Genomic DNA, 24,861 nt, shown 5'->3' on the forward strand with positions numbered 1-24,861 from the left:
CCTGTAGTGTAGAATAATCTCTGAAAGAAAAGGGATGAGTCCCCAGTATATTTTCTCCTGATCTCAGGCTGAGCATAAAAGCATTCAGTCTGAAGAGACTTAAATTGCACAAAAACCATATAATCTCACTCAGGCAATAGTATCTGAGCAGGATAGTGAATGCAGCTTTAGCTGTGAAGGCACCACAGCTGCAGCTCCACTGTGATAAGAAGTATGAAGAGCTACTTCCTTCAAACACCTTGGAGACCAGGATGACACTGATCTTACACCCTGTTTTTCAGCAGGCTGGTTGGACACTCGGGTGTTGGGCTGAAAGATTTCGCATCTTTGTTTGCAAGTGTGGTTCCAAACAAAAGCTTCTACAAAGACCTGCTCCACAGGCTGAGTACTTGCACCACATGCTTTTTGTGAAGGAGCCAAGGATTCACTCTCCTGGCAGCTCTAGGGCTGTAGGACAGAGAAGGATGAACTGCCAATGTCAAAACAAAGCAAGGATTTCTCCTTCCACCCTGATGGTGCTGTGGCAAATTAAGTATGATTCTAAGGTGACTCAACAGTTGCTTTAGAGCTTAGAGGCTTCTTCCACCTAAGGAGATGAGTTTAAGAGTCTAAGTATGACAAAAGTCCACAGCTTCTCCAGTTAGTCACAGACAGAAGTGCATGGCCATAGGGAATGGTGTTTATTGCTCTTCCTTGTACTAACAGCTTCTCAAGAGTGAAGACAGTGGGACAGCCTCCTCTTAGATTCCCTCAATGCCTTCTTTATTAAATGATGTTGGTAGGAGCTCCACAAAGCTCCACAGGCTCTCCAAAACATGAAACTGCAGCAGGACATGCTGGAAGACACCCCTTGTACCCAGGGCTGACTGAGAGTGGGACAGAGGGGAAGACCTCCATAACAGAGCCCACCCATGCTAGGGTGGAAAGCAAAACTCTTCCAGAGCTGGGCCTGTCTCCTGCTGCTGCAAGAGATGCTGAGGAAAAATACAGTCACTCCCTGGGGGCTGTGCCAGCCCTGGGCCTTGCAGTGTGGTCTTCGCAGGAGGATGCTGAAACTCCCAACTGCTCTCGGGCTTCCATCTTTAGACCTATTTCTCTTTCCCCTCTTAACGCAGCTAATGGGAGGCTGATCTACCCTCTGACAAAGTGCCAGTCATTAATAATGTCCTCTGTCATCTGGAGCCATCCCCCAGGCTCCTTGTTTATTGACGAAGTGCTTGTGTCCCTTGAGCAGAAGCTGCCACACAGCGAGTGAGGCGCCTGGGCTCCTTCCTGAGACAAATTACTTCAATTCCAGAGCAGAGAGGAGAGAGAATTGCCTTTCTGCTGCTAATGAATCTTTCTCCCTGACAGGAAGCACAGAGGCCAGGAACACCCTGCAACTGAGAAGTGCCCATCTCCCACATTGTCCAGAGAGAGGGAGGGAAAGAAAGGAGTCAGACATCTCCTGCCAGAAAAATCCATCACAGTTCCCAGACTACTGTGGGACAGCTTTGGAATACAGCTGTGGAGTGTGTCTTACTGAGCTCTAAAAGCCTCTCAGCGAGATGGTGACTCTCTAAATACTGTCTTGTACCAGAGCATTCAGAGCCAGCTACAGCCATTGCTGTGTTTGCCTACTCTCCAGCTTTCTTCCCTACAGTTACAGGCAGTTGTAGGAAATGTGCAGGGCAGAGTGAGAGGGCTGAGACCTCCTGCCAGGCTTGGCAGGAAGGGAAGAGGGAATAGGAGCCCATGTGCACCAGGTTTGGAGAACAGTCACAAATCCTTCAACTCTGTAAGAACTTTAGTGGAGATGCAAGAGGCCCAAGAGATGCAATCATAAACAATTTTTTTATCTCCTTATTTACCCTGACTGTCTTAAGAGCAACCGGGCAGGATACCACAATCTAGCAGACAGCCCCTGCTGAGCTCTGAGGAGGAAAATCACTCTATAGTGGGATCTTGTTCCCATCACCACCACAAGCAGCTTAAAGATAGGCAAGGAAAGTGGAGTTGGCAGAAAGGTCATCAGAAGATTAGGTTAGAAGGAGCATATTTTCTCCCTTCCTCCAACTGACGCTGCTGTAAGAGAATAAGATGCTGAGAATAAGTGTGTCAGAAACATTTCTGTGTAGGTGCTGATCTGTGGGTATGCCTATATCTGGGGTAGTCAGTATGCATGTGGGAGGGCTGCACATGCATGTATACTGGTTTTCCCACACTGTTCTTTGTGGCAATCACACTGTTCTTTTAAGGTCTGTGTCTCTGCTGTAAACTTTCTAAAAATCTGTAAGAACTTTGTGAAATGCAGGTCTTGCTGCTGTTCATGCATCCCTCCCATTCTCCCGAGGCCCAAGGTGGAGAGCAGAGACCTCAAGGGATGCAGCTTGGCACAGAGCAAGGTGTCAGCTCATGGGAAAGAAGCATTTGGCACACTGACTGACCTGAGCACATGGAAGGGAGAAGGCTGGCTGACTTGGCATGGAACATGGAATGATTTAGGTGGTTTAATATGTCTGGATACTTTAAAAAGCAGCAGTGCTGTGCTTTGGGCTGGCACCTTTGGCAGAAATGCTCATTTCATAGGAAAATGTTGGAACTCCTCATAGCCAATCACTTGGCAGGTGCCAGAAGCTTTATCCAGCGGCAGCAAATATCCAACAGACACAACAGAAAGAACAAAATCAACCCAAGACATGTGATTGCTTATCAAACTGTAGCTTTGCTTGGCAAAAATTTTCAGTGGAAGTATGGATTCGTATGGGGACTGTTCAGGTGCTAGGCCTGTTTCAGTGCACAGTCCTTCATGTGCTGGAACATTACATCATTGTTCTCAACACAACATAAATACTGCTACAGGGCAATGTCAGTAGGTAATGGTATTGTATAGTAAAGCAGGAAAACTCTTTCCTAGTACCTTTTCACTGAATTCCACAGTTCTACCAAGAGCCCATTAATTGCTTCAAAAATGTATTATATTAAAATAATCCCCTTACTTTTTTTATCCTAACAAGGCAAGTATTTTTGTTGTACTTTTTACTATGACAGAGTGGAGAATGCACACATGGATTAGTAGCTTTCAAATCTGCTTCCAATAACCCTTTATCTGGTGGCTACAGGTCTCTATTTTACAGGAACATACAGTTTTACAGAAACTGTCTTGTTTACTGAATGAACTCAGCCATTTGGATTAGGCAACATCCTCCTGTTGCCAGTTCAGTCAAGGACCTCATTTTGAAGCTCCCAACCACTGAACATGCACTGGCACTATGAACTTCTGTGACTGATTTCAGTTTCTTCTTCTGCATCAGCTCCCAAGTGCTTTTGCTGCACCTTGAGTTGTGTTTTCTAACCTCAAATGAACTTTGGATGGTTCCATATGCCAGTCAGACAAGTACAGGTCCATCTCAAGGGGAGGCACGAGCAGGTATTGGTGGATGCAGTCCAGGTTCTCATCTAGTGAGAGGAATTCTGCAGAAAGTTTGGGAACTTTCTCTGCTATCAGCTGCTCTAGGAGGAAAGTGTTGCTGACTCATGCTGTGCATAATATTCTCCTCCATTAGAGCAATTGGATCATAATCAATCACAAACAGCAGAATGTTTATTTAAAAGACCAAGGATATTTTCTATCCCTCTCAAGGTAACAAAGCCTGGACTGCCTGTCAGCTTCTGTTTAGAACCGCTCTGTCTGTAAATAGCTGGCTTTCATTCTGCATTAGATGAAAATAGATGGGAACGTGCTTTCTCCTGACACCTTCCCTGCAGATCTGATACAAGTATTTTGCATTAGCCCAACTTCCAAGTTCCTACGCAGGAGATGCGTTGGCCAGACCACAATGTACTGTGGATATTTGCTGATGATGATCCTAAAGATCATCAATGGCTACAAAAAGACAAGTACAAACTTGACAGCTCAGAAGCTGCTGTGAAGATTTGTCGTGTATGTGGAGCACAGAGGTTGTTTAAAATAAACCTTATGTAGTTCCTTGTCTTTGCTACAGAATATGGGAATTTTGTTGCACTCTGTCCAACTGTGACTACTGCAAAAGCAGCTAATTCTGCCCAGCTCTCTCATCTCTTTGGAAATAAGAGGGACAAGGGGTCACTATTTAGCTGGCACACTGAGGTGCTACTGATCATCAGATGAGCAGAAGCCTGGAAACCAATATCAACCAAATACTCCAAACCAACCCTGCAGCATTAAGTGAGATTTGCCACCCTAAAACGGAGATATGCCTCTCTCTTCTAATTTGAGTAAGGACCTGACAGCACCTTTAAAAGGGCCAAACTGTGTATCCCAGGTCTCTGACTATATCTCAACGCAGCTGGTCCCAAAGTATCTAAACCCTTTGTGTCTTTTTTCAGCAGAACACATTGAGGTTACTGGTGTTTTTCTACTTCCTGCCTTCAGCTGTTGTGACATGATGCTTCCCAATGTTACACAGTTGCCTGTTTCCTTCCAAGTGCAGAGAATGTGTTTTGTCTCAGTGGGATGAAACAATGCTGTGTATTTCTTCCACAGATGGTTGCAAGATGCAAAGTGCTCTAGGGGAAGAATGGGTGGAAGAAATATTAGAATATTGCTAATGTCTTAATTCATGGATAGCATTGAGTTCATGGTCTTATGCTGGTGCAGAAAGCTACTAAAAATCTAAATATGACCATAGATAGGACAGCTCTTTACCTTTAAGTGGGGCATTTGACTGAGGGATTACTCAGGTTCATGGACACTGCTGCTGCTCTCTAAGGTCACAGGAATGTCAGAGGATCATTGAAATGGAGCCCAAAGTTAGCTAGGCATCTTTTACTGAATGCACACCATATAGCTGCTTGTTATTGGAAATCAATACCACTCATGGACGCATCAGGGAAAAACAGTTACTGAAGCTGGAATGCTACAAAGAATCACAGCTAATTCTGCTGACAACCCGCAGCCCAGACACTACATCTAAAGCTTAACTTCCCTGACATTGTGTTGAAACTGAGGATTGCATGAAATAAAAATCAAGGTGGTAAAGCTTAACAAAATGGACAGTGAACTTATATAAATGATGATTAATTTATTACTGAAAGCTTTTTTCTCCTCTCCAAAGATAAACTGAATCTAACCAGAAGGTTTGTGTATTTCAGTGCATTAGATCATACTTGCTGTATATTTCATGAATAGAATATTTAATGACTGCTCTTTTAGCTTAGTTTTATTTTTATGTCTTTCTATAGCCTTTTAAAACAGATTTGTTTAAAAAGTAAATCACTGACAAAGATTAATGTTTGCTGGCAGACCGACTGCAGGCAGGAGGCTTATCCATTGCCCCTTAGTGATTCTGTACGTCTGGCTCACATCCCTCAAGCTCTTTAAAAGCAATAAATGTGATGAACTTTTCTCCAAGCTGAGCAAAGGGGGAACTAAGTGGATAGGCTCAAGTGGAACAGTGTTTCTCTGTGTCTGAGTTCGTTACATATAAAAACATGAGACCTACCTTGGAAGGTGTGCCAGGTGTCAGCAGGCAGGTGTGCACACAAACGCCGAGCGATGTTTTAAGCACAGGAATGCATAAGCGTGTACAGAGGTGGTTGTGTAGCCACACAGAAGATTTAGCAGAGACTGCACGAGCAGGCTGTGTGTACATAGACAAGACACGTATATGAAGGCTTTTTATGTCAGTCTACATGCATGGACATGGGCTGTGGCAACTCATGCAGGGATGGAAGCACGCAAGCTGTACGGGCCCCACGCACATATCCGGACCGCTGTGAATACGCAGCTGGGAGCGGCTCTGGCCTACTTCACGGCAACAGCGGGGCTCCCCCCGGGTCTGACACACTCACCGGGCGGCCCAGGGACAGGGCATGCCCCGGGAGCCCGGAGCGCGGCGGGTCCGTGTCCAGGTGGCTCCGCCGGGCGGGGAAGGGCCCGGGCCGAGGCGGGCGGGCCGCGCGGGGGCGCGCCGGGGCCGCCGGAGCCGGGCCGGGACCGGGGCCGCCGCAGTCCCGCTGTCCCGGCGCCCCGCGGCGGAGTGCGTGCGGGACAGGCCGCCCGCAGCGCCGGTCCCGGGAGCCCCGGAGAGATGGGCAGCAGCGGAGAGAATACTGCTGTCCGCGGGAGTGTCTCCTGTGGCCATGGGGACTCCCTTCCCTCTCCGCCTGCGCCCTCAGGGACCCTTTGGGGGCCGGTATGAGCCTTTAGAGGTGCCATAAGGTACGGAGGAATAGTCGGTGCAGGATGCGGCGTTTCTCCGCGTTTTTTCTGCCTCCTAATCTGTTCACTCACGCTCCATACTCCACGCGAGCTAAGACGGTGCCACGGGACCAGCATCACTTCGGCGGTCAGTCATGCTAAGCCAGAAGTCTGTTCACCCCAAATTACTGTGCTGATTTAACTGTTAATGAGCAGTTTAGTTAGAGACTGTCTCAGTTTGTCACGAGCCCTGACATGCCACTGCTTCACCTGCCTTACAGGCACAACACAGCACATGAGCACCTGGAAACCCAGGCCTTTCACCTTCACTTCGCCACCCCACAACGTGACACCTGAAAGTTTCCATTGCTGGCGTCACTGCTCCAGAGCAGCCCAAGACAACACAGCCTCCCTTGCTAATACACAGGGACAGCTGAAAACTTCCATTACTAAGCCAGGAGCCACTCTACCCTAGCAGGACTGGCCAGGGCTTCCTGCATCTCCACGGATGGATCTCCAAGAATGGTCCTGATGCAGTGACTGCTCTTGGGCAAAATGCCTTTTATAATCAGCTGAAGCCAAAGACACTGGAGGGAACAGTTATCTGGCAGATGAGAAGACCAGAAAGGCGAGAGGCTGAACAAGGCACCTTTTCCCTACACGCTCTCGGCTGGTCAGAGGAGAAAGTTCTTGGCATGCTTTCCACACAGGCAGCCTAGGGTCACCTCCTGTCCCAAAATGGGGCCACTTCTGTCATCCCAGTTTTCTGTAAGGTCCGTTAAAACGTGTTAAGGTCTAAAGCTCAAGAATAAAGGGGGATGGAGCAGGAAAATAAAAGGAAAATTTCACAGGAAATGCAGAATGATTCCTTCCCTATTTTAATGGTAATGTGGACACTGACAATAAATCAGGAATGGGAGATGGTGCAGGAGAGGCTTTAAACTCCCTGAACAAATAGAAATACAAAAGCTCCTTTGGCCAGAGTGCTAACAGCAGAACCCTGTAAATATTTCATGATTCTCTACGGCAATTGTTTGACCCCTTTGATCCCCATGCTACCAGAGGCAATTGACAGAAAACTGTTGGGGAATCACTTCACTGAAAAATTTAACAGTCAAGTAGGGTGTGAAAGCTAAACGGCTCTGAAAACGTTCAGGTCTCACATGGCAGGATCGCTTACAAATTAATATTGCATAGCAAATGCCCGGAAAAAGCTCTTCTCGAAGCTGCCAGCTAGCCCAGCGCTGAGGCACAGGAGGATGAAGCGATGAGAACCGGTGTCTGTCTGTGCCGCAGTCCCTGTACAGAGCCGTGGTGAGCCAGGTGCCAAGCGGCTGCTGCACCGTGGGCACTGCAGCCACATCACCGCTGCCCCAGGAATGCCACAAAACTTGCACTGCGGTCCTGCTGCCACCGCACTGCTGTCCCGGTCTCTGTGCTGCTGTTGTTACTGTTGTCACGTTAACAAACTGTGTCTTGCTGCCAGGCTGCCACCTCACCACCATCCCAGCTGCTGAGGGGTCACCACTCCTCTTCTGTTGCTGAACCATCATCTGTAGCCACACTAGAGACACTTACAGGACCCTCATGCTCTTCTGCTCTGCAGGGGTAATAAGCATGCTCCCTTATGCTTCACAACACACTTTTGCCACTTGGCCACTCCAACACTATCCTATCAGGCCAAAATCACATGAAACATCTTCCTTATGCTCCCTGTTCTTTCCCACTTTGCGGCATTATCATACACACATCCCTTGCCATCTACACCTGAGAGTCACAGCACTGCTCTCACACTGCACTGAGCTTCTACCACTGTAAGGCCACTTTAAGACACTACTGTCCCACTGTCCCGCATAAAACCAGCCCATACTCACACTTCACTGTCACCAGGTAAGTCTGTGGCGTTGTCCTCTTGCTAACTCAGCTGTGCTTCCAAAAACTGCGGCATGGTGGTAATACTCAATTTGCTGCCTTCTGCTACAGCGGGATGGTGCTGTCAGATCAGTGCAGCCCTTTGCAAATATCACACCAGAAGCGATCACTGCTGTACAGAATGGCTCTAGTCTGGAATATTGTATTACTACATCAGTAGACTGCTAAACTCTTCTGTCAGGCTACAACACTCCACAATTATCGCACCCGTGCACTGCCAAACTCCTACCACATGGCACCAGTATCACATCTCTGCTCTGCCCCAGGATTGCATTACCACAGCACTGCGTTGTCAATGCTGTGTTCTCCAGACACTCGGAGCTGCACGCACTGCATCCCAACCCAGCATAAAGTCCACAGCAGACTGCTCTGCAACTGCTGTGCTGAGCCGGTGTGCAAGCATGTCATTAGGCTAAGATGACATCCTGGCTTATAATTAATGCATCATTACACTACCCTACTTTTGTTAATTCCTGTACCACTCAATTACAAAATGGTAAAATATCCTAAAAGAGTATTACTGCTTAATGGTATTATAACATCACTGCACCAATATAGCATAAGCAAATTAATAAAATATCACTGCATCCTGTATCCTGGCAGTATCTTAGCATTCTCCTGGAGTACACACCCACAGTGCACTATATTGCTGTGCTGGTTATATAAACACAGCGCTTCTTCCTTCACTCTGTCTTTTTTTCTGCACAGCTACAAATCTGTCTCCCTCAGACACAACCCTCTAGTCCTGAAACTGCTCCTTTTTGCTGTTACTGCAATAATGACATTCTCCATGGAGTCATCCCTGCAATCTTTTCTGTGTATCTGATTGTACTACTGTAGTGTCTGCATCTGCGACCACATCACTGCACCACCATGGAACAGAGAGATGATGTTCCACATCTGTAGAGCTGGAACAAGATATACTTGGTGCTGCTGGACCACAGTGCTCTGCTGCTGTGATATGCATCACTGTGCTCCTCTCCTCTGTACTGCAAAATTACTGTTTTAACTGTTTCACAGTGGGCTGTGTGGGCTAGAAAGAAGTTTTCATATTAAATGAATTATCTGCTGAGCCATTGCTGTCTTCTAATCACAATGTGGAGCAGACTGGTGTTACGGCACCTGCAGCCTCAGACTGCAACCCTGGACATGTCTGCACCCATGACCCTGCCACAGCCTAGGCTGCAGACTGGGCTCTTGCAGGTGTAAATCCTTGCCTGCTTCAAACCTTCACACACATTTTTACAAAATGCTGGGCATTTATTTCTTCATTCACAGAAACAAAATTTGTATCATTCTGTGCCATGGCAGAATTTCCACACATCTTATCCCTGGGCCTTTATTCATTCCAGGATTTTGACATCACTAAAAAAAAAAAAAAAAATCTTCATGCATCTCATGTAACCAGCTCTTTGTGTGCCCTAAATTATAAAAAATTATAGTTCCCTATCTTGACCCTGTACAGGGGGATCTACTACAGCCCTAAAAGTCAGATCTAAAATCTCCACTAAATTTTCATTCTGTCACAGTTACTTCAAAGAAAGCAAGTAAGAGATTAATACAGAGAGAAAATGGAATAAATAACACTACATTCCAAAAGAAAGATGCTGGTGTGTGCGTGTAAGCACTGGTGCAATGTACTCAGTGAAAAAGTGAAAATTAGGATTGCATCGCTCTCATTCCAGTAAAGGGCATTGTTGAACACCACAGGTAAATTTTGCTACATGTACAGCTTTCAGAAATTTCTTTTGACAGTGGGATGCGAGCAGCAGAGCAGGTAAAATAAAGATGCTGTTCAGGTAAGTACTGAGCTCAAAACCAGAGGAGTTTCCATGAGTGGGAGACCTGGCATGAATTTGTTTGTATTTCTGATGCTTTGGGAACATACAGCTCCATAGACTTAAAATCTTTTCTTGGATACATCTTCGCTTTGCTCAGAACTACAGTGTAAGTCAGAGCCAAGAACATGCATTTCAAAGCCTGAGGCTGGAATATGGCTTTCTGTAACCTGGTTGAGCATCAATCTGCTAACCAGTCTTCTTCCTTATTGTGACAACAAAATTTTAATCTAGACTTTGGATGCACCATTGGTACAGGGAGGGTAATACTTGTTTTAAGTTAAATACAACTGTAAAATTCCTAAACAGCAGACTGTCAGTGAGGATGGAAAAGTGCTGTGCTTTGGAGAGAACAGATGTGCTTTGATTTTTATCTGGAGAAGTCAAGATGAACAAAAATAGACAACAGTCCCATATTACAAAAATTTTTCTAATTCTCTCCATAATCTCAGTCTGAATGGGCTTCCTGCAAAGCCTCCCAAACACACATTTAAAAAAAAAAAAAAGCGGAGGAAAAAAAGAGAGAAAGAGAAGAAAGAAAGAAAAGACTCAATGATAACAAACTCCAGAAATCATAATTCTGGTTTAATTGATCATTTCCATGGCTGGATGGAACTTGGCCACCCAGGCTACTGGCTTATACCTATAATTGTGCTTCTGGAAGATTGCAGTTACATTAATCTTCCCAGAGATTACATTTTTCAGTAACATCCCTAGATGTCTCTAAAAGAAAATTTCAAGCTTGTCTCCCTCTGCCTTTTCATTTTTAGAGGGTAACCGTGTTGGGTAATTTCACTACCAAAAGCAGCTAAAAGCGACAGCTTTGTACCAAAAGAGCTGGCAAACACCAAAAGCATCTGTTCCATTCTAACATAGTGACTGGGAAGGCTTCGGAATTGGGTCAGGATTTTTTTTTTGTCGTCCTCCCCACTACCTTCTCCTGACAGCTTCTGCCATCAGAAATGATTCATATGCTGATTGTACAGAAATGTACCATGAGGAGATGTAAACAAATACAGCAAAGCAAGGCGGGGAGCCAGAGAGATGGAATCTAATAAGTAAATAGCTTTTAAAAACCCGCTTCTCTGACTCTCACCCTCAGCAGGCAGAGCCACAACTTCCCCGGAAAAGCACCGGCATTTCCCCCGTCAGCACCACCGAGAGCGCCCTCCGCAGCGCCCGGCGGCGCGGGCGGGCGGGTGCCGGGGGTTCTGACCCGCGCCCCGTCCCCGGCGCGGAGCCCTCCTCGGGGCCGACCCCGCAGCGCCCCCGGCCGTGCCGCAGCGCCGGGAGAAGTTCGGCAGGGCCGGCCAGGAAGCAGTGCATTTACAGCTGCGGGCTGTGCCCGGGGCCGCGGGGGGCTCCGGAGCGAGGAGCCGAAGGTCCGTGAGCCGCAGGAGGAGGGGGCGCGGAGGGAAAGCGGGCGGGAAGAGAGGGAGGGGTGGGTGGCGAGGGGCGCTTTGCCCCTTACCTGGCCAAAGACCGAGCTGAGCATGGGGTGCAGCTGCTGGATGAGGGGATCCGCTTCCACTGACCGATCGCTGCCGCTGGACTTGGTGGAGCACTTGCTGCTGGATTTGGACAGAGGTGAAGCGCCTTCCGAGAGCTTCAGGGACTCTCTGCTGGACCTCTGCCTGTGACTGAAGAAAAAGTCCTCCTCTGCCTCCTCCCCATCCCTGTCTGAGAGCTGATGCTGGTCCTGGGGGTGACCGTGGCTGGCGTGCGGCGGGAGGTGGTGATGCTGCCTGGATGTCCGCACCGGTTCCTTGCTGCTGCCTCTCCTTGGACCTCCTTCCGCCGGCTCGGGCTGAGTCTCCCCCCGTCCATGTGACAGCTTCCCCGCGCCCCTCGTTCCGTCCTCCCGGGCGCCTGGGTGGCAGAGCGGCCTGCGGGCACTGGGCTCGCCGGGGAGCTGCTCCTGGCTCGGCTCCCTCCCCATCTGCCCGCCTTGTCCTTTGCCGTCCCGGACGCGGCTGCCGCGGGGCTGGGGTTGGCCGCCCGCCGCCCGCCGGCTCCCCGCCGCCTTCAGCAGCGAAGTGCGGGACTCGCTCTTCGCCATGGAGGAGCCGCTCATCGCGGGGCCGCTAGAGCCGCATCCCCGGCCGGGCGGAGCGCTGCCGCTGCGGGCAGGGCTGCGGCGCGCCGCTCACGGCATGTCCTGCGGAGACCCGCTTAAATCCCGCACCGCGGCCCATGTGACAGCGCAGACAAAGGCCGCGGCAGGGGCGCTCCGGCGGGGGCCGGCGGGCACCGTCTCCCCCTCCGGGGCTCTGCCCCCCCACCCTCCGCGCCACCGCCTCTCCAGGTGAGACGGGGCCTCGCCCCCGCCGGGGGCCGGCTCGGGCCGGGGCGCGCCGCAGGCGAAGCGGCGCCGCGAGGGGTGCGGGCGGCGGCGGGCGGCGCTCCCGCAGCGCGGCGGGCGTGCAGGGCCCGGTAGCCCCGGGCACGGCGGTGGGGCCGCCGGGCCGCAGCCCCAGGCGCGGCGGCGGGCGGGAGCCGCGGGACCTCGCCCCCGGCGGCGCGACGGCGGGGTTGGCGGCGTCCCGGGGGCGACGGTGGGGGAGGCCTGACTCCCGAGGCTTCCCCGGAAGGAGCTCAGTGCCGCCGAGGGCAGAGCCGGATAGGTGAGCACCCCTGCCCAGCGCGGTGACCCACCTGCCCACACGTGTGCCCCTCGGACAGTTCCTTTGCACCGCAACCAGGACCCAGCACGGTTTGGGGGTCGTGGCCCACCTGAGTGCACCACCTGTGTGCACCACCTGTGTGCTCAGCCTACCGACACGGGGCCGCGGTGGACACTGCCCCAGAGGCCGGCAGCTATAGGTCTGATCAGTATAACCAAGAGGATTCTAAGTCCTGATCCAGATTTCACAAAGTTCAGGAGAGGAGGCTGGGCCTCTGTGTCCCTGACATAGCTCACAGGAGAAGTTTTAATGCAGCTTTTGAAATGGACATAAAAGCTTTGCTAGGGGACATTATGCAAGGATATAAAAATGAAGGAGTTTGTACCTAAAAAGCCGATTACTTAACATCTTTGTAATCAAACACAGGTAATTAAGTGGCAACAGGTGGTTCAATAACGATGTTCTGTTTAAAAACAGAAAGAGATAATGGCATCAAATGAGACATTTCCAGTGGGGAAAGGTCCCAGTTGCTTCTTGCTCATCCTCAGACAGTGATTGTGCCTCACTGCCAGACTTGGATACCTCAGCAGTTTATCCACCCAGAAAGATGAAGGTGTGATTATCGCATAATAAGCTTACTCATGCTCACTCTGCTCTTGCTGGCACATGCACAGCAGTTACTATGTGATGACAGTCTTCTCTTCAACAATACAAGTGCAACTTCTCTGCAGCCAGGGGTCCCATTGCAGCCTGTGCTGCTGTGCCCCCACCACTACAGATACCTGTGCTCGTCAGGGCAAAGCTGCCATGGAAAGAGGAAGATGCTGCAGCCCTGGCTCAGCATTGCTTCCTCTCGTCAGCTGTGCTATCAGCATCAGATGCACAGCAGCCAAGTGCAATTCCTGCCCAAGGTGCCCTCCATCCATCCTATGGATGGCAGAGAGCAGAAGAGGCTGGTCCCTCTGCCCCCTTCCCGCTTAGGACGCTTGGCAGCAGCTGTTGTGGTGGCTGAATGGGCTGTTGAAGGGGTTCATGGCAGGGACGTTTTTCAAGCACCAACTTTCCACTCAAACCTGCAGCATCATTTCAGCTCCTAATTATAGCCAAGGTACCTTTTGGGGTTTTGTTGTGGGCTGGTTTTTATTTCAGAACAGGCTGCTCCCGTTTGTTGTCAGTAGTGCAGAATCACTACTCATGGGTGGATGAGCATGACTCCTGCCTTTCCCTACTGCACCTGCATTGCTGGAGCCATGGCTGCTACATAGGTCCTTCTGCCAGGAATCTCAGCAGTAGCAGGAGGCTGAAGGGAATATTTCTCAATAGCTCCATGTCTTGGGGAGTTAATTCCATCAGGATGTAACATTGCTTCTAGAGAAGCTGCTGTTTTTGGAGTTACAGCTGGTGCTGATGAGGCATTGTTGTGAGGAAGTCCCACAGGTAAGATTTCTTGCTAGCTTGACTAACGCTGCCCTCACCCTCCCTGGGGGTCTTTTGAGCTATTCCTGAGGACTGTAGTGCCATTTCTGTCTACAGGTGGGTTGTAGCTCCTTGCCTCAATCAACTGAGCACTGCAGAATTTGGAGCATATGTCTCATTAGCAAGAAGGGACTCACTAGTGCAGGTGTGATTCATCACTTTGGAGAGCACGTCAGGGATCAGGGCATGAAACGGCCTAACTAAAGAGGCAATAACAATGCAGTCAGGGGCCATGTTACAGAACTGAGTAACAAAACAGCAGCAGCAGCTGAAAAAACTGTAATGGAACAGAGTGAGAGTACAAAGCAGAAACCTGGCTGTCCACAACACCTGTATTTCAGCTGGTTTCAGCTGGGAACAAACCATAGCTGTTGAGAGGATCTGGAGTACATCCTCCCACAAATTCCTTTTGGAGGTTCTTCATGTATCTCTTTTTCTAGACAAATTAATCTTGGGATCCCAGTGGCTGTATAGCATCCACTGCATACTAAAGAGCTAGTTATTCTGGAGCCAAATGCCAGGGAAAAACAGTGCCCCGCTGCAGAGAGAAGCACATTAATTCCAGCACAGCTGAGCAGCGAGATGTGTAGGGACATCTCTCCAGAGAGAGCGTGGCTCCTCTTCCATCTGGCAGCACAAAAGAGGACAGGCCTGAATCCTCAAGACATGAAGATTATATTATGTAACATGCACGCTCACTGCTTCCTGAGACAGAGCTGAGTTAAACTATCCGTGTGATTCAGTCCAAGGCCAAGCCAGAGAGGAGCTGTGCTCCCTCCCCAACCTGGGGGATTCTGGAGCAAGCGAGTAGCCTGAGGCTGGCGGGGGAAGGTAGATCCAATTCCAGCGTGCAATGACAAACAGCACTGCCTGTAAATGTAAAATCGTGGCTTTCTGTAAGAGTGCTTATCAAAAAGCAAGCCCGTGAGCAAATGCATGAGCATTTTTCGGGGGAAAGGTTTGGTCAATTCTTTTTGGCTTCACTTGTGCATAGAGAAGATTTTTGACAAAAATGGGAATATTGTTAAAACAAACAAGGGCTGCATTGCCTGCCCCAAATTCCATTTCAGTTAAAGGCCTAGAAAAGGAGTTTAAGAGTAAAATGTGTGAGTACTGCCCATTAAAAGAAGTCTCCAGCAAGCTGTTGATGGGAAGGCACAAAATGTCTGTGATGCTTGTTTAGTCTTTATTATTTCTCCTGCCTGCATTTTCAAGAACATAATCATCTAGGATAAGTATGATATCATACAAACAATTGCTAAAGCAAACTGAAGTCTAAGCTGGACTGGGCTGGGAATCAGGATACTAATCAGGAATCTGTCCTGTAAAAGATGAATTGCCTAGCCCTCATTTAAGGTCTTTCCCTTTCCCATCCATTGCTTTTAGAGGATTTTAGAAACACATAATGTTTCAAGAGTCATATAGATGCCAAGTGTTGGTCTTCAAGCATATTGTATTTAGACAGGCATGTGTCTCCTCCAGAGGAAGCAAAAGCATTGACAGCTGGAGATTCTGTTTGCTTGAAGACTTGGTTTTGCTCCTCAAGTTTTTCTCCACAGGAGAGGAATAATCCTGACAGTATTACAAAGGCATTATTGTTCCAGCTGTAATCCCTGTGCTCAAATCCATCCTTCCGTTTACTTGCATCCTGATTGCAAAGGAAGAACTTCCCTTTGTATTTGTCAGGACAGTGGCAGATAAATTGAATGTCACTGTTTTCTATGGTCAAATAGCATCGAAGTGGAAAGGCTGCAGTGGGATCCTGTAATAAGCCTACAGGAATGGGAAAGGAGGATGAAGGGCAATGGAACAAAAATAACAGTCCACAAGAGAAATGGATGAATGACAGGAAAAACACAATTGCAGAAAAACCAGATGACAGAGAGATAAGGGGCAGAAGAAGTGTGTAGGGACAAAGGTGAAGCTCCCCATACATTATAATGTAAATATACAGGACTGGCAAGAGGGCCAGGCTGTGTCCACAAAGTTTGCAGTGGGAAAAACAGGTAAGTGCAATCATGAGTGTGGAAGAGGGAAATTGTTTCCAAAGAGAAGCAACAAACCTTTTCACTGTGATGCTTTGTGAGGGCACAGATCTGACCTTGTCTTTACAACTTCATGTGTTGGCACATGAGAGGCCAGTCAGAGAAGGAGACCACATTTCACAAAGAGATGATGCCCCAACCCTTTCTTAGCTTGTAAAAAAAAAATAACATGAAAGAAGATGTAAGAGAAATTCTGCTTTTCAATGGAACAGATACAACTGGGTTCCCTGAGCTATCATGTGTGGCCTAACTCTAGCTAGACTCATATGAAAGGATCCAGCCTTCCCTACTCCAGGAATGAAACAAAAGTAAATTATTTTCCTGGAATTACTCCTCACCCTACCTCCTTCCTACACACCCTTTTTGAGTCTCAGTCTCAGTTCATACAGCTAGGAATGCAATTAATTAAGCTGATATAGATGGCTCAGCTTTGCAGTTGTAGAGCCCACGGCTGGCAAATGTCACCTCTTTCATATCAGACATCTCTGTTGCCAAACTACAGTCAACTTCACAGTCACATCTCTGTAAAAAGCACTGCTGTGCACGTGGAGATGAACCACAAGGCAGGCAGGAAACATATTAAAGGTCTAAGTATAGGTTCCAGGAAAAAACCCCAAACCTCTGAAAATCACTGAAGCAAAACTGACGTGGTTTTAACAGTGGCAGTGGTCTCTCTCTCTTCATTTGACACAGTATGGAGGCATAAAACTATAATATGACAAATAGTAAATAACAAAGGGATGCTCAATTGATCAGCTTGTCTTTGGTTTACACTGAGAGCAATAATTAACTTAGGAGGGAGAAAACTAAATCACTTCATAATTTTCCACTTTTCAGAAGACCTGAGCAAAGCTCTTTGGTAAGAGCAAAGCTTTTCACAAGCGCATGCAAATGTTTTACAAGCACAATAAACTACATATGTGATGGAGTTACTTCTTTCTGAAACGTGATCTGGACTTCAGGCTTATATCTGAGACAGATGGACTCTTCAGCTGCATTTAAAAGTATTCCTGATTATCAGGTAAAAAGACTGCCTTTTTTTTTTTTTTCCTCTCCCAACTAGGAACATTTAATCTTTGCCAGTTAAAAAAAAAAAAAAATAGGAAAAAAAGGTTATTTATCAACTGCCTTAAGAATTAGTTCAGGGAATGGAAAGAGAGCAGCACTGAAGGCCAGATACTTGCAATTTGGTTGGAAGTTTAGGGACAAAGCTGAATAAATTACTATTGCTTGCCCATTGTCTAGCAGCCAGATCTCAGGCCAGTCTCCTGGCAAAGAAGACCTCTTGTATTTATTTTGGGAGAGGGACATTTTCCAGTGGGAAAAGTATTAAGGTGTAACAAGATTATCATACATCAGTCCTCATATTTTATACTGACACTTTTGATGCACCTGGGAAATCAGAATAAAAGTAGGCACTGCTTTCATCCTTTGACTCTTTCAACACCAACAACTAAAATATGGGCTGAACAACTGAATGTGTCATGGAACAACTCCATTATACAATGTAAACTCAGTTATACAACAAACAGGCAAGAGTAAGAAATAACTATAGTGAGTTGAAATGCATTTGGGATCAACTGGAGTGAATCACTCATTATCTCTGGGGTGGCTGTTCTCTCTCCATAGAGCTGCTCTCTCTCAAATCTTTTTATTTAATGAACATTGATATTGGTACATAACCAACACAGTTATAATCAGAATATAGCTCCAGGGAGAGACAGGGTTTGGCACGTCTGGTTTATAACCAGAAAGAAAAGTTGTTACAAAGGAAGCTGAGTTACAAAATGTGGTCAGGTTTGTCAGCAGCCAGCAGTGCCTTTCAGATCACAAACAGCCCTAGGACGCCAGTGAGGAAGGACACCTTGTTTGAGCATCAGCTGAAACAGCTCCTGTGCACGCATGCCCACCTCCCTGCTGAGCCAGCAGGCTCATGGAGCAAGAGGGACAAGATGCTGCTACCAGTGCCACTGGCACAGGAAACTAGACAGAGGCACTGAGAATTCCTTATCTTTAAGGATCTAATTTTTTTTCAATAATTAAATAGAAGACCTGATGTCCTGAACAAAACAGCTTCAGTAGTATCACCCTGCCTAAATTACCTTTCAGTTGTCAACTGTACAAATAAGTTTGTTGCAAAGTGCTTTGTATTCTTCATTTCAGAGGGGTGCTATGTTGTATCTAACAAAATCTCATTAGTACAATTATCAAGTTATATTGAATAATTTAGGTTTTTAGTGATTTCCAACAATTCAACATCTAGAGAAACATTTATATTATATAATTATTAAAGGATAAAATAACTCATACAGACTAAGTCGTTTTAGCTGTGCAGTGTCAAAAATCAGCTTCACAGTTTTCAGGCAATCAACATACACCAGTGTGAAGCAGGGAACTGCTGTCAAAAGATGAGTTCATGACCACCCTTACTGCCCAAAATTTTGCTTGAATCAGGAATGATAAATTCAGGTACTTCCCCCCACTGAAGAGTTCCTCCAAGGATTTCAGCTTTACTGCACTATGGCTTAGTTCCTTTCCATGTGAAGAACAGGAAGTAACATCTGCTTTCCAAAGGGGTCCTCAGGATTTTGGATTTAAGATTCTCTGTTCAGATGCAAAGGAGAAAGTATTGCAGGCTTCTAAAAATCTTTCAACACAGCATGTACAGAAGCTGGAGGAAACAGAAATCTGCCTCTGACATACTCTGACATACAAACTGTGGACATGTGCTGGTATGTCCTTTGTCCTTTTAGGTGGATTTTAAGGAGATGTTAATATTTACCGTCTGAAGCACAAGTTTATATCTCTCTTTTATCTGCTTATTAGTTACATCAAACTGTTTTAGAACTCTGCTTTCTACATTAGTTTATTGGAAAAGCTCTCACTTCAGGCTATCTTTGCACTTTGGGCTTTGTTCAGTCTGGACACTATATGTCTGAGCTGAATTGATCCTCTGAAAACCATCTCCTTAAGTAAACATGAAGGGTTCATATTGTAAATACGCCAGTTTTAGTGTGAAGGCTCACTCCTAGTCTTTACTAAAATATATAAACATTGGGAAGAGCTGGCAATTTCCTAAAATAGGTGAATCACTGTAAGAGGAAAGTGAATGATCATTTACAATTAATTAAAATCTTAAAACCCGTAATTTAAAAATGTATTATTGATTAGCAAAAAGGTCTCTCTTTTATTACTTTCCAGTGACTTTCTGGGATATTCATCATCAGGAAGGAAGTATTTCCCAGTTTCCAGGTGCTCTTGCCTGTTTACCCAGCTGAGGAAAACCTAAGGCATAGTAGGATCTTATCATCACTGCCACTTTATGAAATGTCTTAATTACCTCAATTTCCTATAGCTTCTTTCACTTTCCAGATGATTTAGAGATGCAAACAAGGCTCCCAGAAGACTTTATAAAGACTCTGCTCATGACACCACTTAAATATGTACATGACAGCAAGTCATACTCTTTCTAATAATATCAAATATTTAAAAATATACATTATCTGAGCTTAGACAGTTGAAATATATTGTTAATGGGTTTTTGCATTAAAGGCGTGAGGACTAATGACAGGCGAGGCAGATCAAACAGAGGTTTTTCCTGACACTCCAGCTCTGAAGAACTCAAATGTGGATAAGACTGTTATGTAAGATAGGCTTTTGGATATCACTGAAGTGCTTTACAATTAAGACTGAATATTAATAAAAGATTTAAACTGAAAACCTCCAGCTATTAGAAGGATTAGGACTTTGCAGTGGGCTAGGGGAATACATACAATGTCAAAGCCTTTTTCTCGGTTGTGATCAAAGGCAGTGACAGAAACAACATCTTGGAAGAAGGGGAATAGAGCTGCAGCATCACATAACAATACTGATGATTAATAATAGCAATAATAACAGCAGCAGCAGCTACTTGTGCAGAAGAAAAAAGACAAAACTTAGGAGTTGAGACTCTTGCTCAGCAATGTGCCCTCTGACAGAAGGTATCTGAACAAGAAGAGAAAAGCATCTGCTCATTTACAACCCTGTGGCTTATATTGGCTGTCCTGGGAAGAGCATGTGAGAACAGAATTCCCACTTGGTACTTTTGTCACTCAATGGTGATGTCAGCTCTTCACATCAGAGCAGTGGCCAAGAGAAATGAGCATGAATGTTTACAGGACTCAATGCTACATAAACAAACTGAGGCGTATTAGATTTATTTTCTGGAGATTGATAATATTTTCCAAAAACAATATCTCAAGGAAGTGCCCTAAAGGTTATTTATTTTGAGACCCTGGGCCATTTCTCTGTGAATCTCATGGGAACAATTGCTCTGATAATTTCACTGTGTTCTATTGAAACATCAGGTTGTAATACACCATAATCAGGCAAATAGTATTGGCTGCATTATGAATATATTTCTTATTAAAAGGTGTCCTTCTCTTGGAAGAAGCTGGAGACTGACCTCCTCTGCCAGTGTGTCATTCCCACACCATGACTTCCAGTGCAGGGACTGCCTACAGCATGTTCCCTCCCAAGGCATAGCCTTGGCCACCGTGACTGTAAATGGTTCAGTTGCCCAGGCTCGGGAGCAGGGACACGGCAAAAGCCTTCACTGGGTTAAGCAGAGACAGCTGGAAATGCGTCACTAATAAGGAATAACTTTGAAAACAGTTTGGGTGCAGAGGGATTAAGGAATGCCAGATGGTATCAGGAATAAAAAGATGCCATGCGGTGTAACTTCAACAGAAAAGAAGCTACTGAGATGTTCTGAAGAGCTGAAAGTCTGGAAATACAGAAGGCAATTGGGAAATCATAAATTGCATGTGTATGTGCTATGAATCCATGTTTATTTAAAAGCCATGTATGCCAGTAAAAAGGAAGACAATCAGAAGCTTTATTTTTCTTAATACTGAATTTTGATGCATTTGAAATGTTTAAGAGGTTCCAGTCAATTCTGGCAGTGACTCTTTAGAAATCCATATACATGATGAGATAGTGCACTTCACGTAAAAATTAAATGTTAAAACTTATTTTCTTTAGGCAAATAAAAAAAATAAGGTGAAACTGAAAAAATGCATGTGGCCTGGCTGATTCTTACCTTTTCAAAGATTACTAAGGTGTGTCTCTACCAAGAATTTTTCAGAAAATCCAAATTAAGGTTTGTCCTCTTAATAAGGGAATTTATTCACCCTCAAAATTTTCAAAATTGATAGAAGGTCAAAGAACCAGCCTCTGGCAGTCATCCAGTCCAAAATTAAGTGCAAGTCAGATCTAAACTCCATGAAAATACAAAATGTGCCATACAAGAGCTCTGAGAGATGTAAGCTCAAAGATCAAATCATGGAGAACCACACATGGTCTATGATAACCGGGATAAACTGAAAATATATTTGGCATGCAGAAGAAGCCAGAAATGTCATGGATCAGCTTTGCACATTTTGCCAGAAGCAGCTTGCACAACACGGACAAGACCTCTGCAGTGCCACCTCCAGTGAAATGTTCATAGGGGAAAGCTCAGTGTTGCAGTGGGAAATGAATATGCTATCAGCTTTAAATGAAATTAAATATTTATTACATTGGGCAATGGCACATGAGTACCATGCTAGGTGCAGCCTTACATGCAATTAAAAAATAAAACAACAAGTACAGCAAGGAATATCCAAGTAAAATTCAGAGATGACACTGATAAGTGTGTCACTATTAAAGGGTTATAGAGACTAGATACATGAGTAAATAGGAGGCTGAAAAGCATTTCAGGGTGGTGGAAAGAATATTGTTTAGTGTGCCAGAGGCACAGCAAGCCCTAGACTTGAGCCAATGGCAGCACAGGTAGGAAAGTTGGTATAACATGGAATGCAGAGAAAAGCTTGATACTGATTTTCCAGATGAAAGAGACCAGTCCTATCTCTCAGACTTTCCAATGATGGAAAGGTTTATTGGTCTCAGTCACTAAGTAAAAAAGACAAGTGAAAAGCCAACATGCTGCTTTCTCAGTGGTACTGACACTGTATTCTGTCACTGTGGATAACTTCCAGTCTCCATTGTCCTCACTTCAATTATGTGGTAGAAATCAGTATTTAAAAAAGTTGTCATTTATTGGCAAACCTGGTTGATAAAACTGTTGCAGTTAGATGCTAATGAGACTTGCCTGTACCTTTGCTATAACAATCAACTGAAGCCTTCAGGCCAGTAGTATCTATTGGCTCATAAATTAATGTCCTCTTCCACCTAACAGACCTTGCATCATTTTATTAATGAAGTTCCAAAGTTCATTACCACTTCAATTTATTATCCCTGGCTTGAAATCTTGAGGATTATTGACAAAGTTGAAATAAAAATACAATTACAAGTAAGACTATATTAACTAGATAAATAATTCTTGAAGTACTGTTACTGTATTTACAACTAAAACTTCCACACATACTCTATGTATAATTTTGAGTATTTATAATGCAAAATAATAGTCTCTGATGCAACATCTTAGAAAAATACACTAATAAAATAGGGCTTCTCACCTGTAGACAATGTATTTAACAAAATAAGAAATGAGAACACATACTGAAAAACCCTAAAGTTAGAAGAGGAACTAGGGGTTTGAAATAATACAAAGAGATAGATAAAAAGGAACAAACTTGCAAGTTACACCTTGTAGTCCTCAGATCCACCAGCTCTACAACATGACACAATACAGATCATCATCTATGATGATCAGTAACTCTAAACAAATATTCACAGGAGGCTGTGGACAGAGGAGGTTGTCCTAGAAGATAGGCATATGCTGTAAAGAAACAGAATACATTTCCAACTCCAGGAACAAGATTTTTGCCTTGACTGACAATGTGACAGCTTGGGAGCAGTTATAATAAGTTGAAACAACTTAATCTAGATATGGTATCACCAAGTAGACTTAGCACATCCTAACAACAGTAGTTTTATACATTGGCAGACATCATCAACTTTATGCCACACTCTAAATTCTTCAAAGAATAATGAGGATATTTAGCTTTTATTAGTTATAAATCTTTATTAGATTAGAGCTGTGTATCATAGAGTGATTGTTTTGTAAATTTTGATGACAATGATCTGGTTTGAATACTGAGCATTTAAATAGTTTAGCCTCCCAGATACAGGAACTCTGTGGAAGAAGCCCAGCAGAAACACATGGTCATTGAGCAGCTGAAATTCTGACTGATTACTGAATGTTATGCAAGCAGAGCCTCTGCACAGCTCCCTGCAGTGATTTCTGCTGGCAAGAGAACGTGGAAAATAATTTAAAATTAATTAATATTAATTAAATAAATTGAAGAAAACTTAAGAAGTAATAAAAAGCAACACTTTTCCACTACAATGGCAGTAGGGTGAATTGTTCAAACACATGTTCAAACAAGATGTCAATCCTAAACACTACTGATTACCCACATAATGCTTCAGTCACTAACCACATCCCTCAGCCTGTGGTGTTGTCTCACTCCCAGTGAGAGCTGGGAAAGATGAAAGTTTTCTCATAGTTATTCCCTCCAGTCCAGTGCTACTCCTGGAAGCACAGTATGGTCATATTATCTGAATCCCCACTTGCTGCAGAAACACTGATCTGGAACATTGCATCCTGTACCCCTTGGAACAGCAAATGTTTTACAAGTCCTTCTGTGACCCAAGAGCCAAGAGGACAGCATGAGGGGAATCATCAGCAAGAAAGCCCTTAATGAAGAAATGAAATAGGTCTCCCTTGGAGCGGAGGCTTACTGGAGTGTAACGAAAACAAGCCCCATCCTCCTCCCCTGTGCACACATACACACACACCCTAGAGGCTTTTGCAAAGCCACAGGAACAGAAATAATTTTGTTTGAATCCATCAAGCATTAAAATCCGTTCGCTGAGGGATTGAAGTGAAAAATGAGCCGGAGACAGGAATTAGAAGCTCACCGCTTGGGCTGTCAAAAGGGATTTTCCCCAGATAGAAAACAAGCAATTGGAAATGCAGGGAAGTAAATCCTTTCAGGCTCCAACATGTATGAACACTCTTGGTTCCCCCCCGCCCCAGCCCTCTTGGTTCTGGGTTCATGAAGTCAAACCTGAACACATCTCCTTTACACTCTCTGGTCAAACTTACCGTCCTTGGGATCCCCTTCCAGGGGTCTGCTCAAGTATGTCAAAAGCCTCAGGCCAAGTGGAGTGATGAGACACCCAGGGGAGCCAGCTGTACTTCCATACTCATGTACTCATGGCTACCCAAAGTGCCAAAGGGAAGACAGGGCAGCTGCTAAAAGGATAAACCAATGGCTCTAAGAACCATTTTATCTACCGTGTAAAATTTGCTGAAGAAGAGGACCAAAACTGACATTCTACTTATAATCACTTATGAGTTATAAGCACCTTAATTTACCCCTCAAAAAAACCCCCATAAAACACTGCACCTCATGTCACTGAAATATGGTCTCTTTTTCTCAAAACTGGTACAAATATCTCTGTACCAGTTACATTTTGTTGATGTTTTGGAAGTTTATTTGCAATCATAAAAGCCAAACGCCTACTTTTCCCAAAATGAAACAGACATTACAGAAAATAATGTGGCAGCTAGGAAGAGTTTGGACCACAGTGCAGAGGCAACCTTCAGTCCAGGTCATGAGGTGCATGTCACATTCACACATCTCTGCTATGTCATAGCTGGACTTCAAGATATAAATTATCATTGCAGCACTGTTTGGTTTATGCAATGTAGACTTCTCCTTTCACTCATTGCCAATGCTGAAGGCAAGAATTATTATCTTCTGTATGAAGATAATCAACACAACCCACTGTAAAAA

At 45.3% G+C, this 24,861-nt stretch overlaps 1 protein-coding gene and 1 long non-coding RNA gene across 7 annotated transcripts in view; one reads left to right on the plus strand and one right to left on the minus strand.

Moving 5' to 3' along the window:
- Window positions 1-12,177, minus strand: part of CABP1 (calcium binding protein 1) — a 26,650-nt gene extending 14,473 nt beyond the window's left edge. For 2 of the 6 annotated variants that reach the window (XM_030285814.4, XM_030285813.4), the window contains exon 1: window positions 11,402-12,177. In XM_030285814.4, coding sequence (XP_030141674.2) covers window positions 11,402-12,004 — 603 coding nt within the window. In that variant the 5' untranslated portion in view covers window positions 12,005-12,177. Of the gene's footprint in view, window positions 1-8,034; window positions 8,433-11,401 lie in introns of those variants that run through there. The other 4 variants (XM_030285815.4, XM_072936217.1, XM_012578146.5 and 1 more) reach the window with 4 other exon arrangements.
- Window positions 12,096-22,603, plus strand: LOC121470774 (uncharacterized). The gene is made up of 2 exons (XR_005981975.2): window positions 12,096-12,235; window positions 19,277-22,603. It is a non-coding gene; the product is annotated as an uncharacterized lncRNA (long non-coding RNA).
- The last annotated feature ends 2,258 nt before the right edge of the window (window positions 22,604-24,861 follow it).

This window comes from Taeniopygia guttata, chromosome 15 (assembly GCF_048771995.1).
Source record: "Taeniopygia guttata chromosome 15, bTaeGut7.mat, whole genome shotgun sequence".
NCBI lineage: Eukaryota > Metazoa > Chordata > Aves > Passeriformes > Estrildidae > Taeniopygia > Taeniopygia guttata.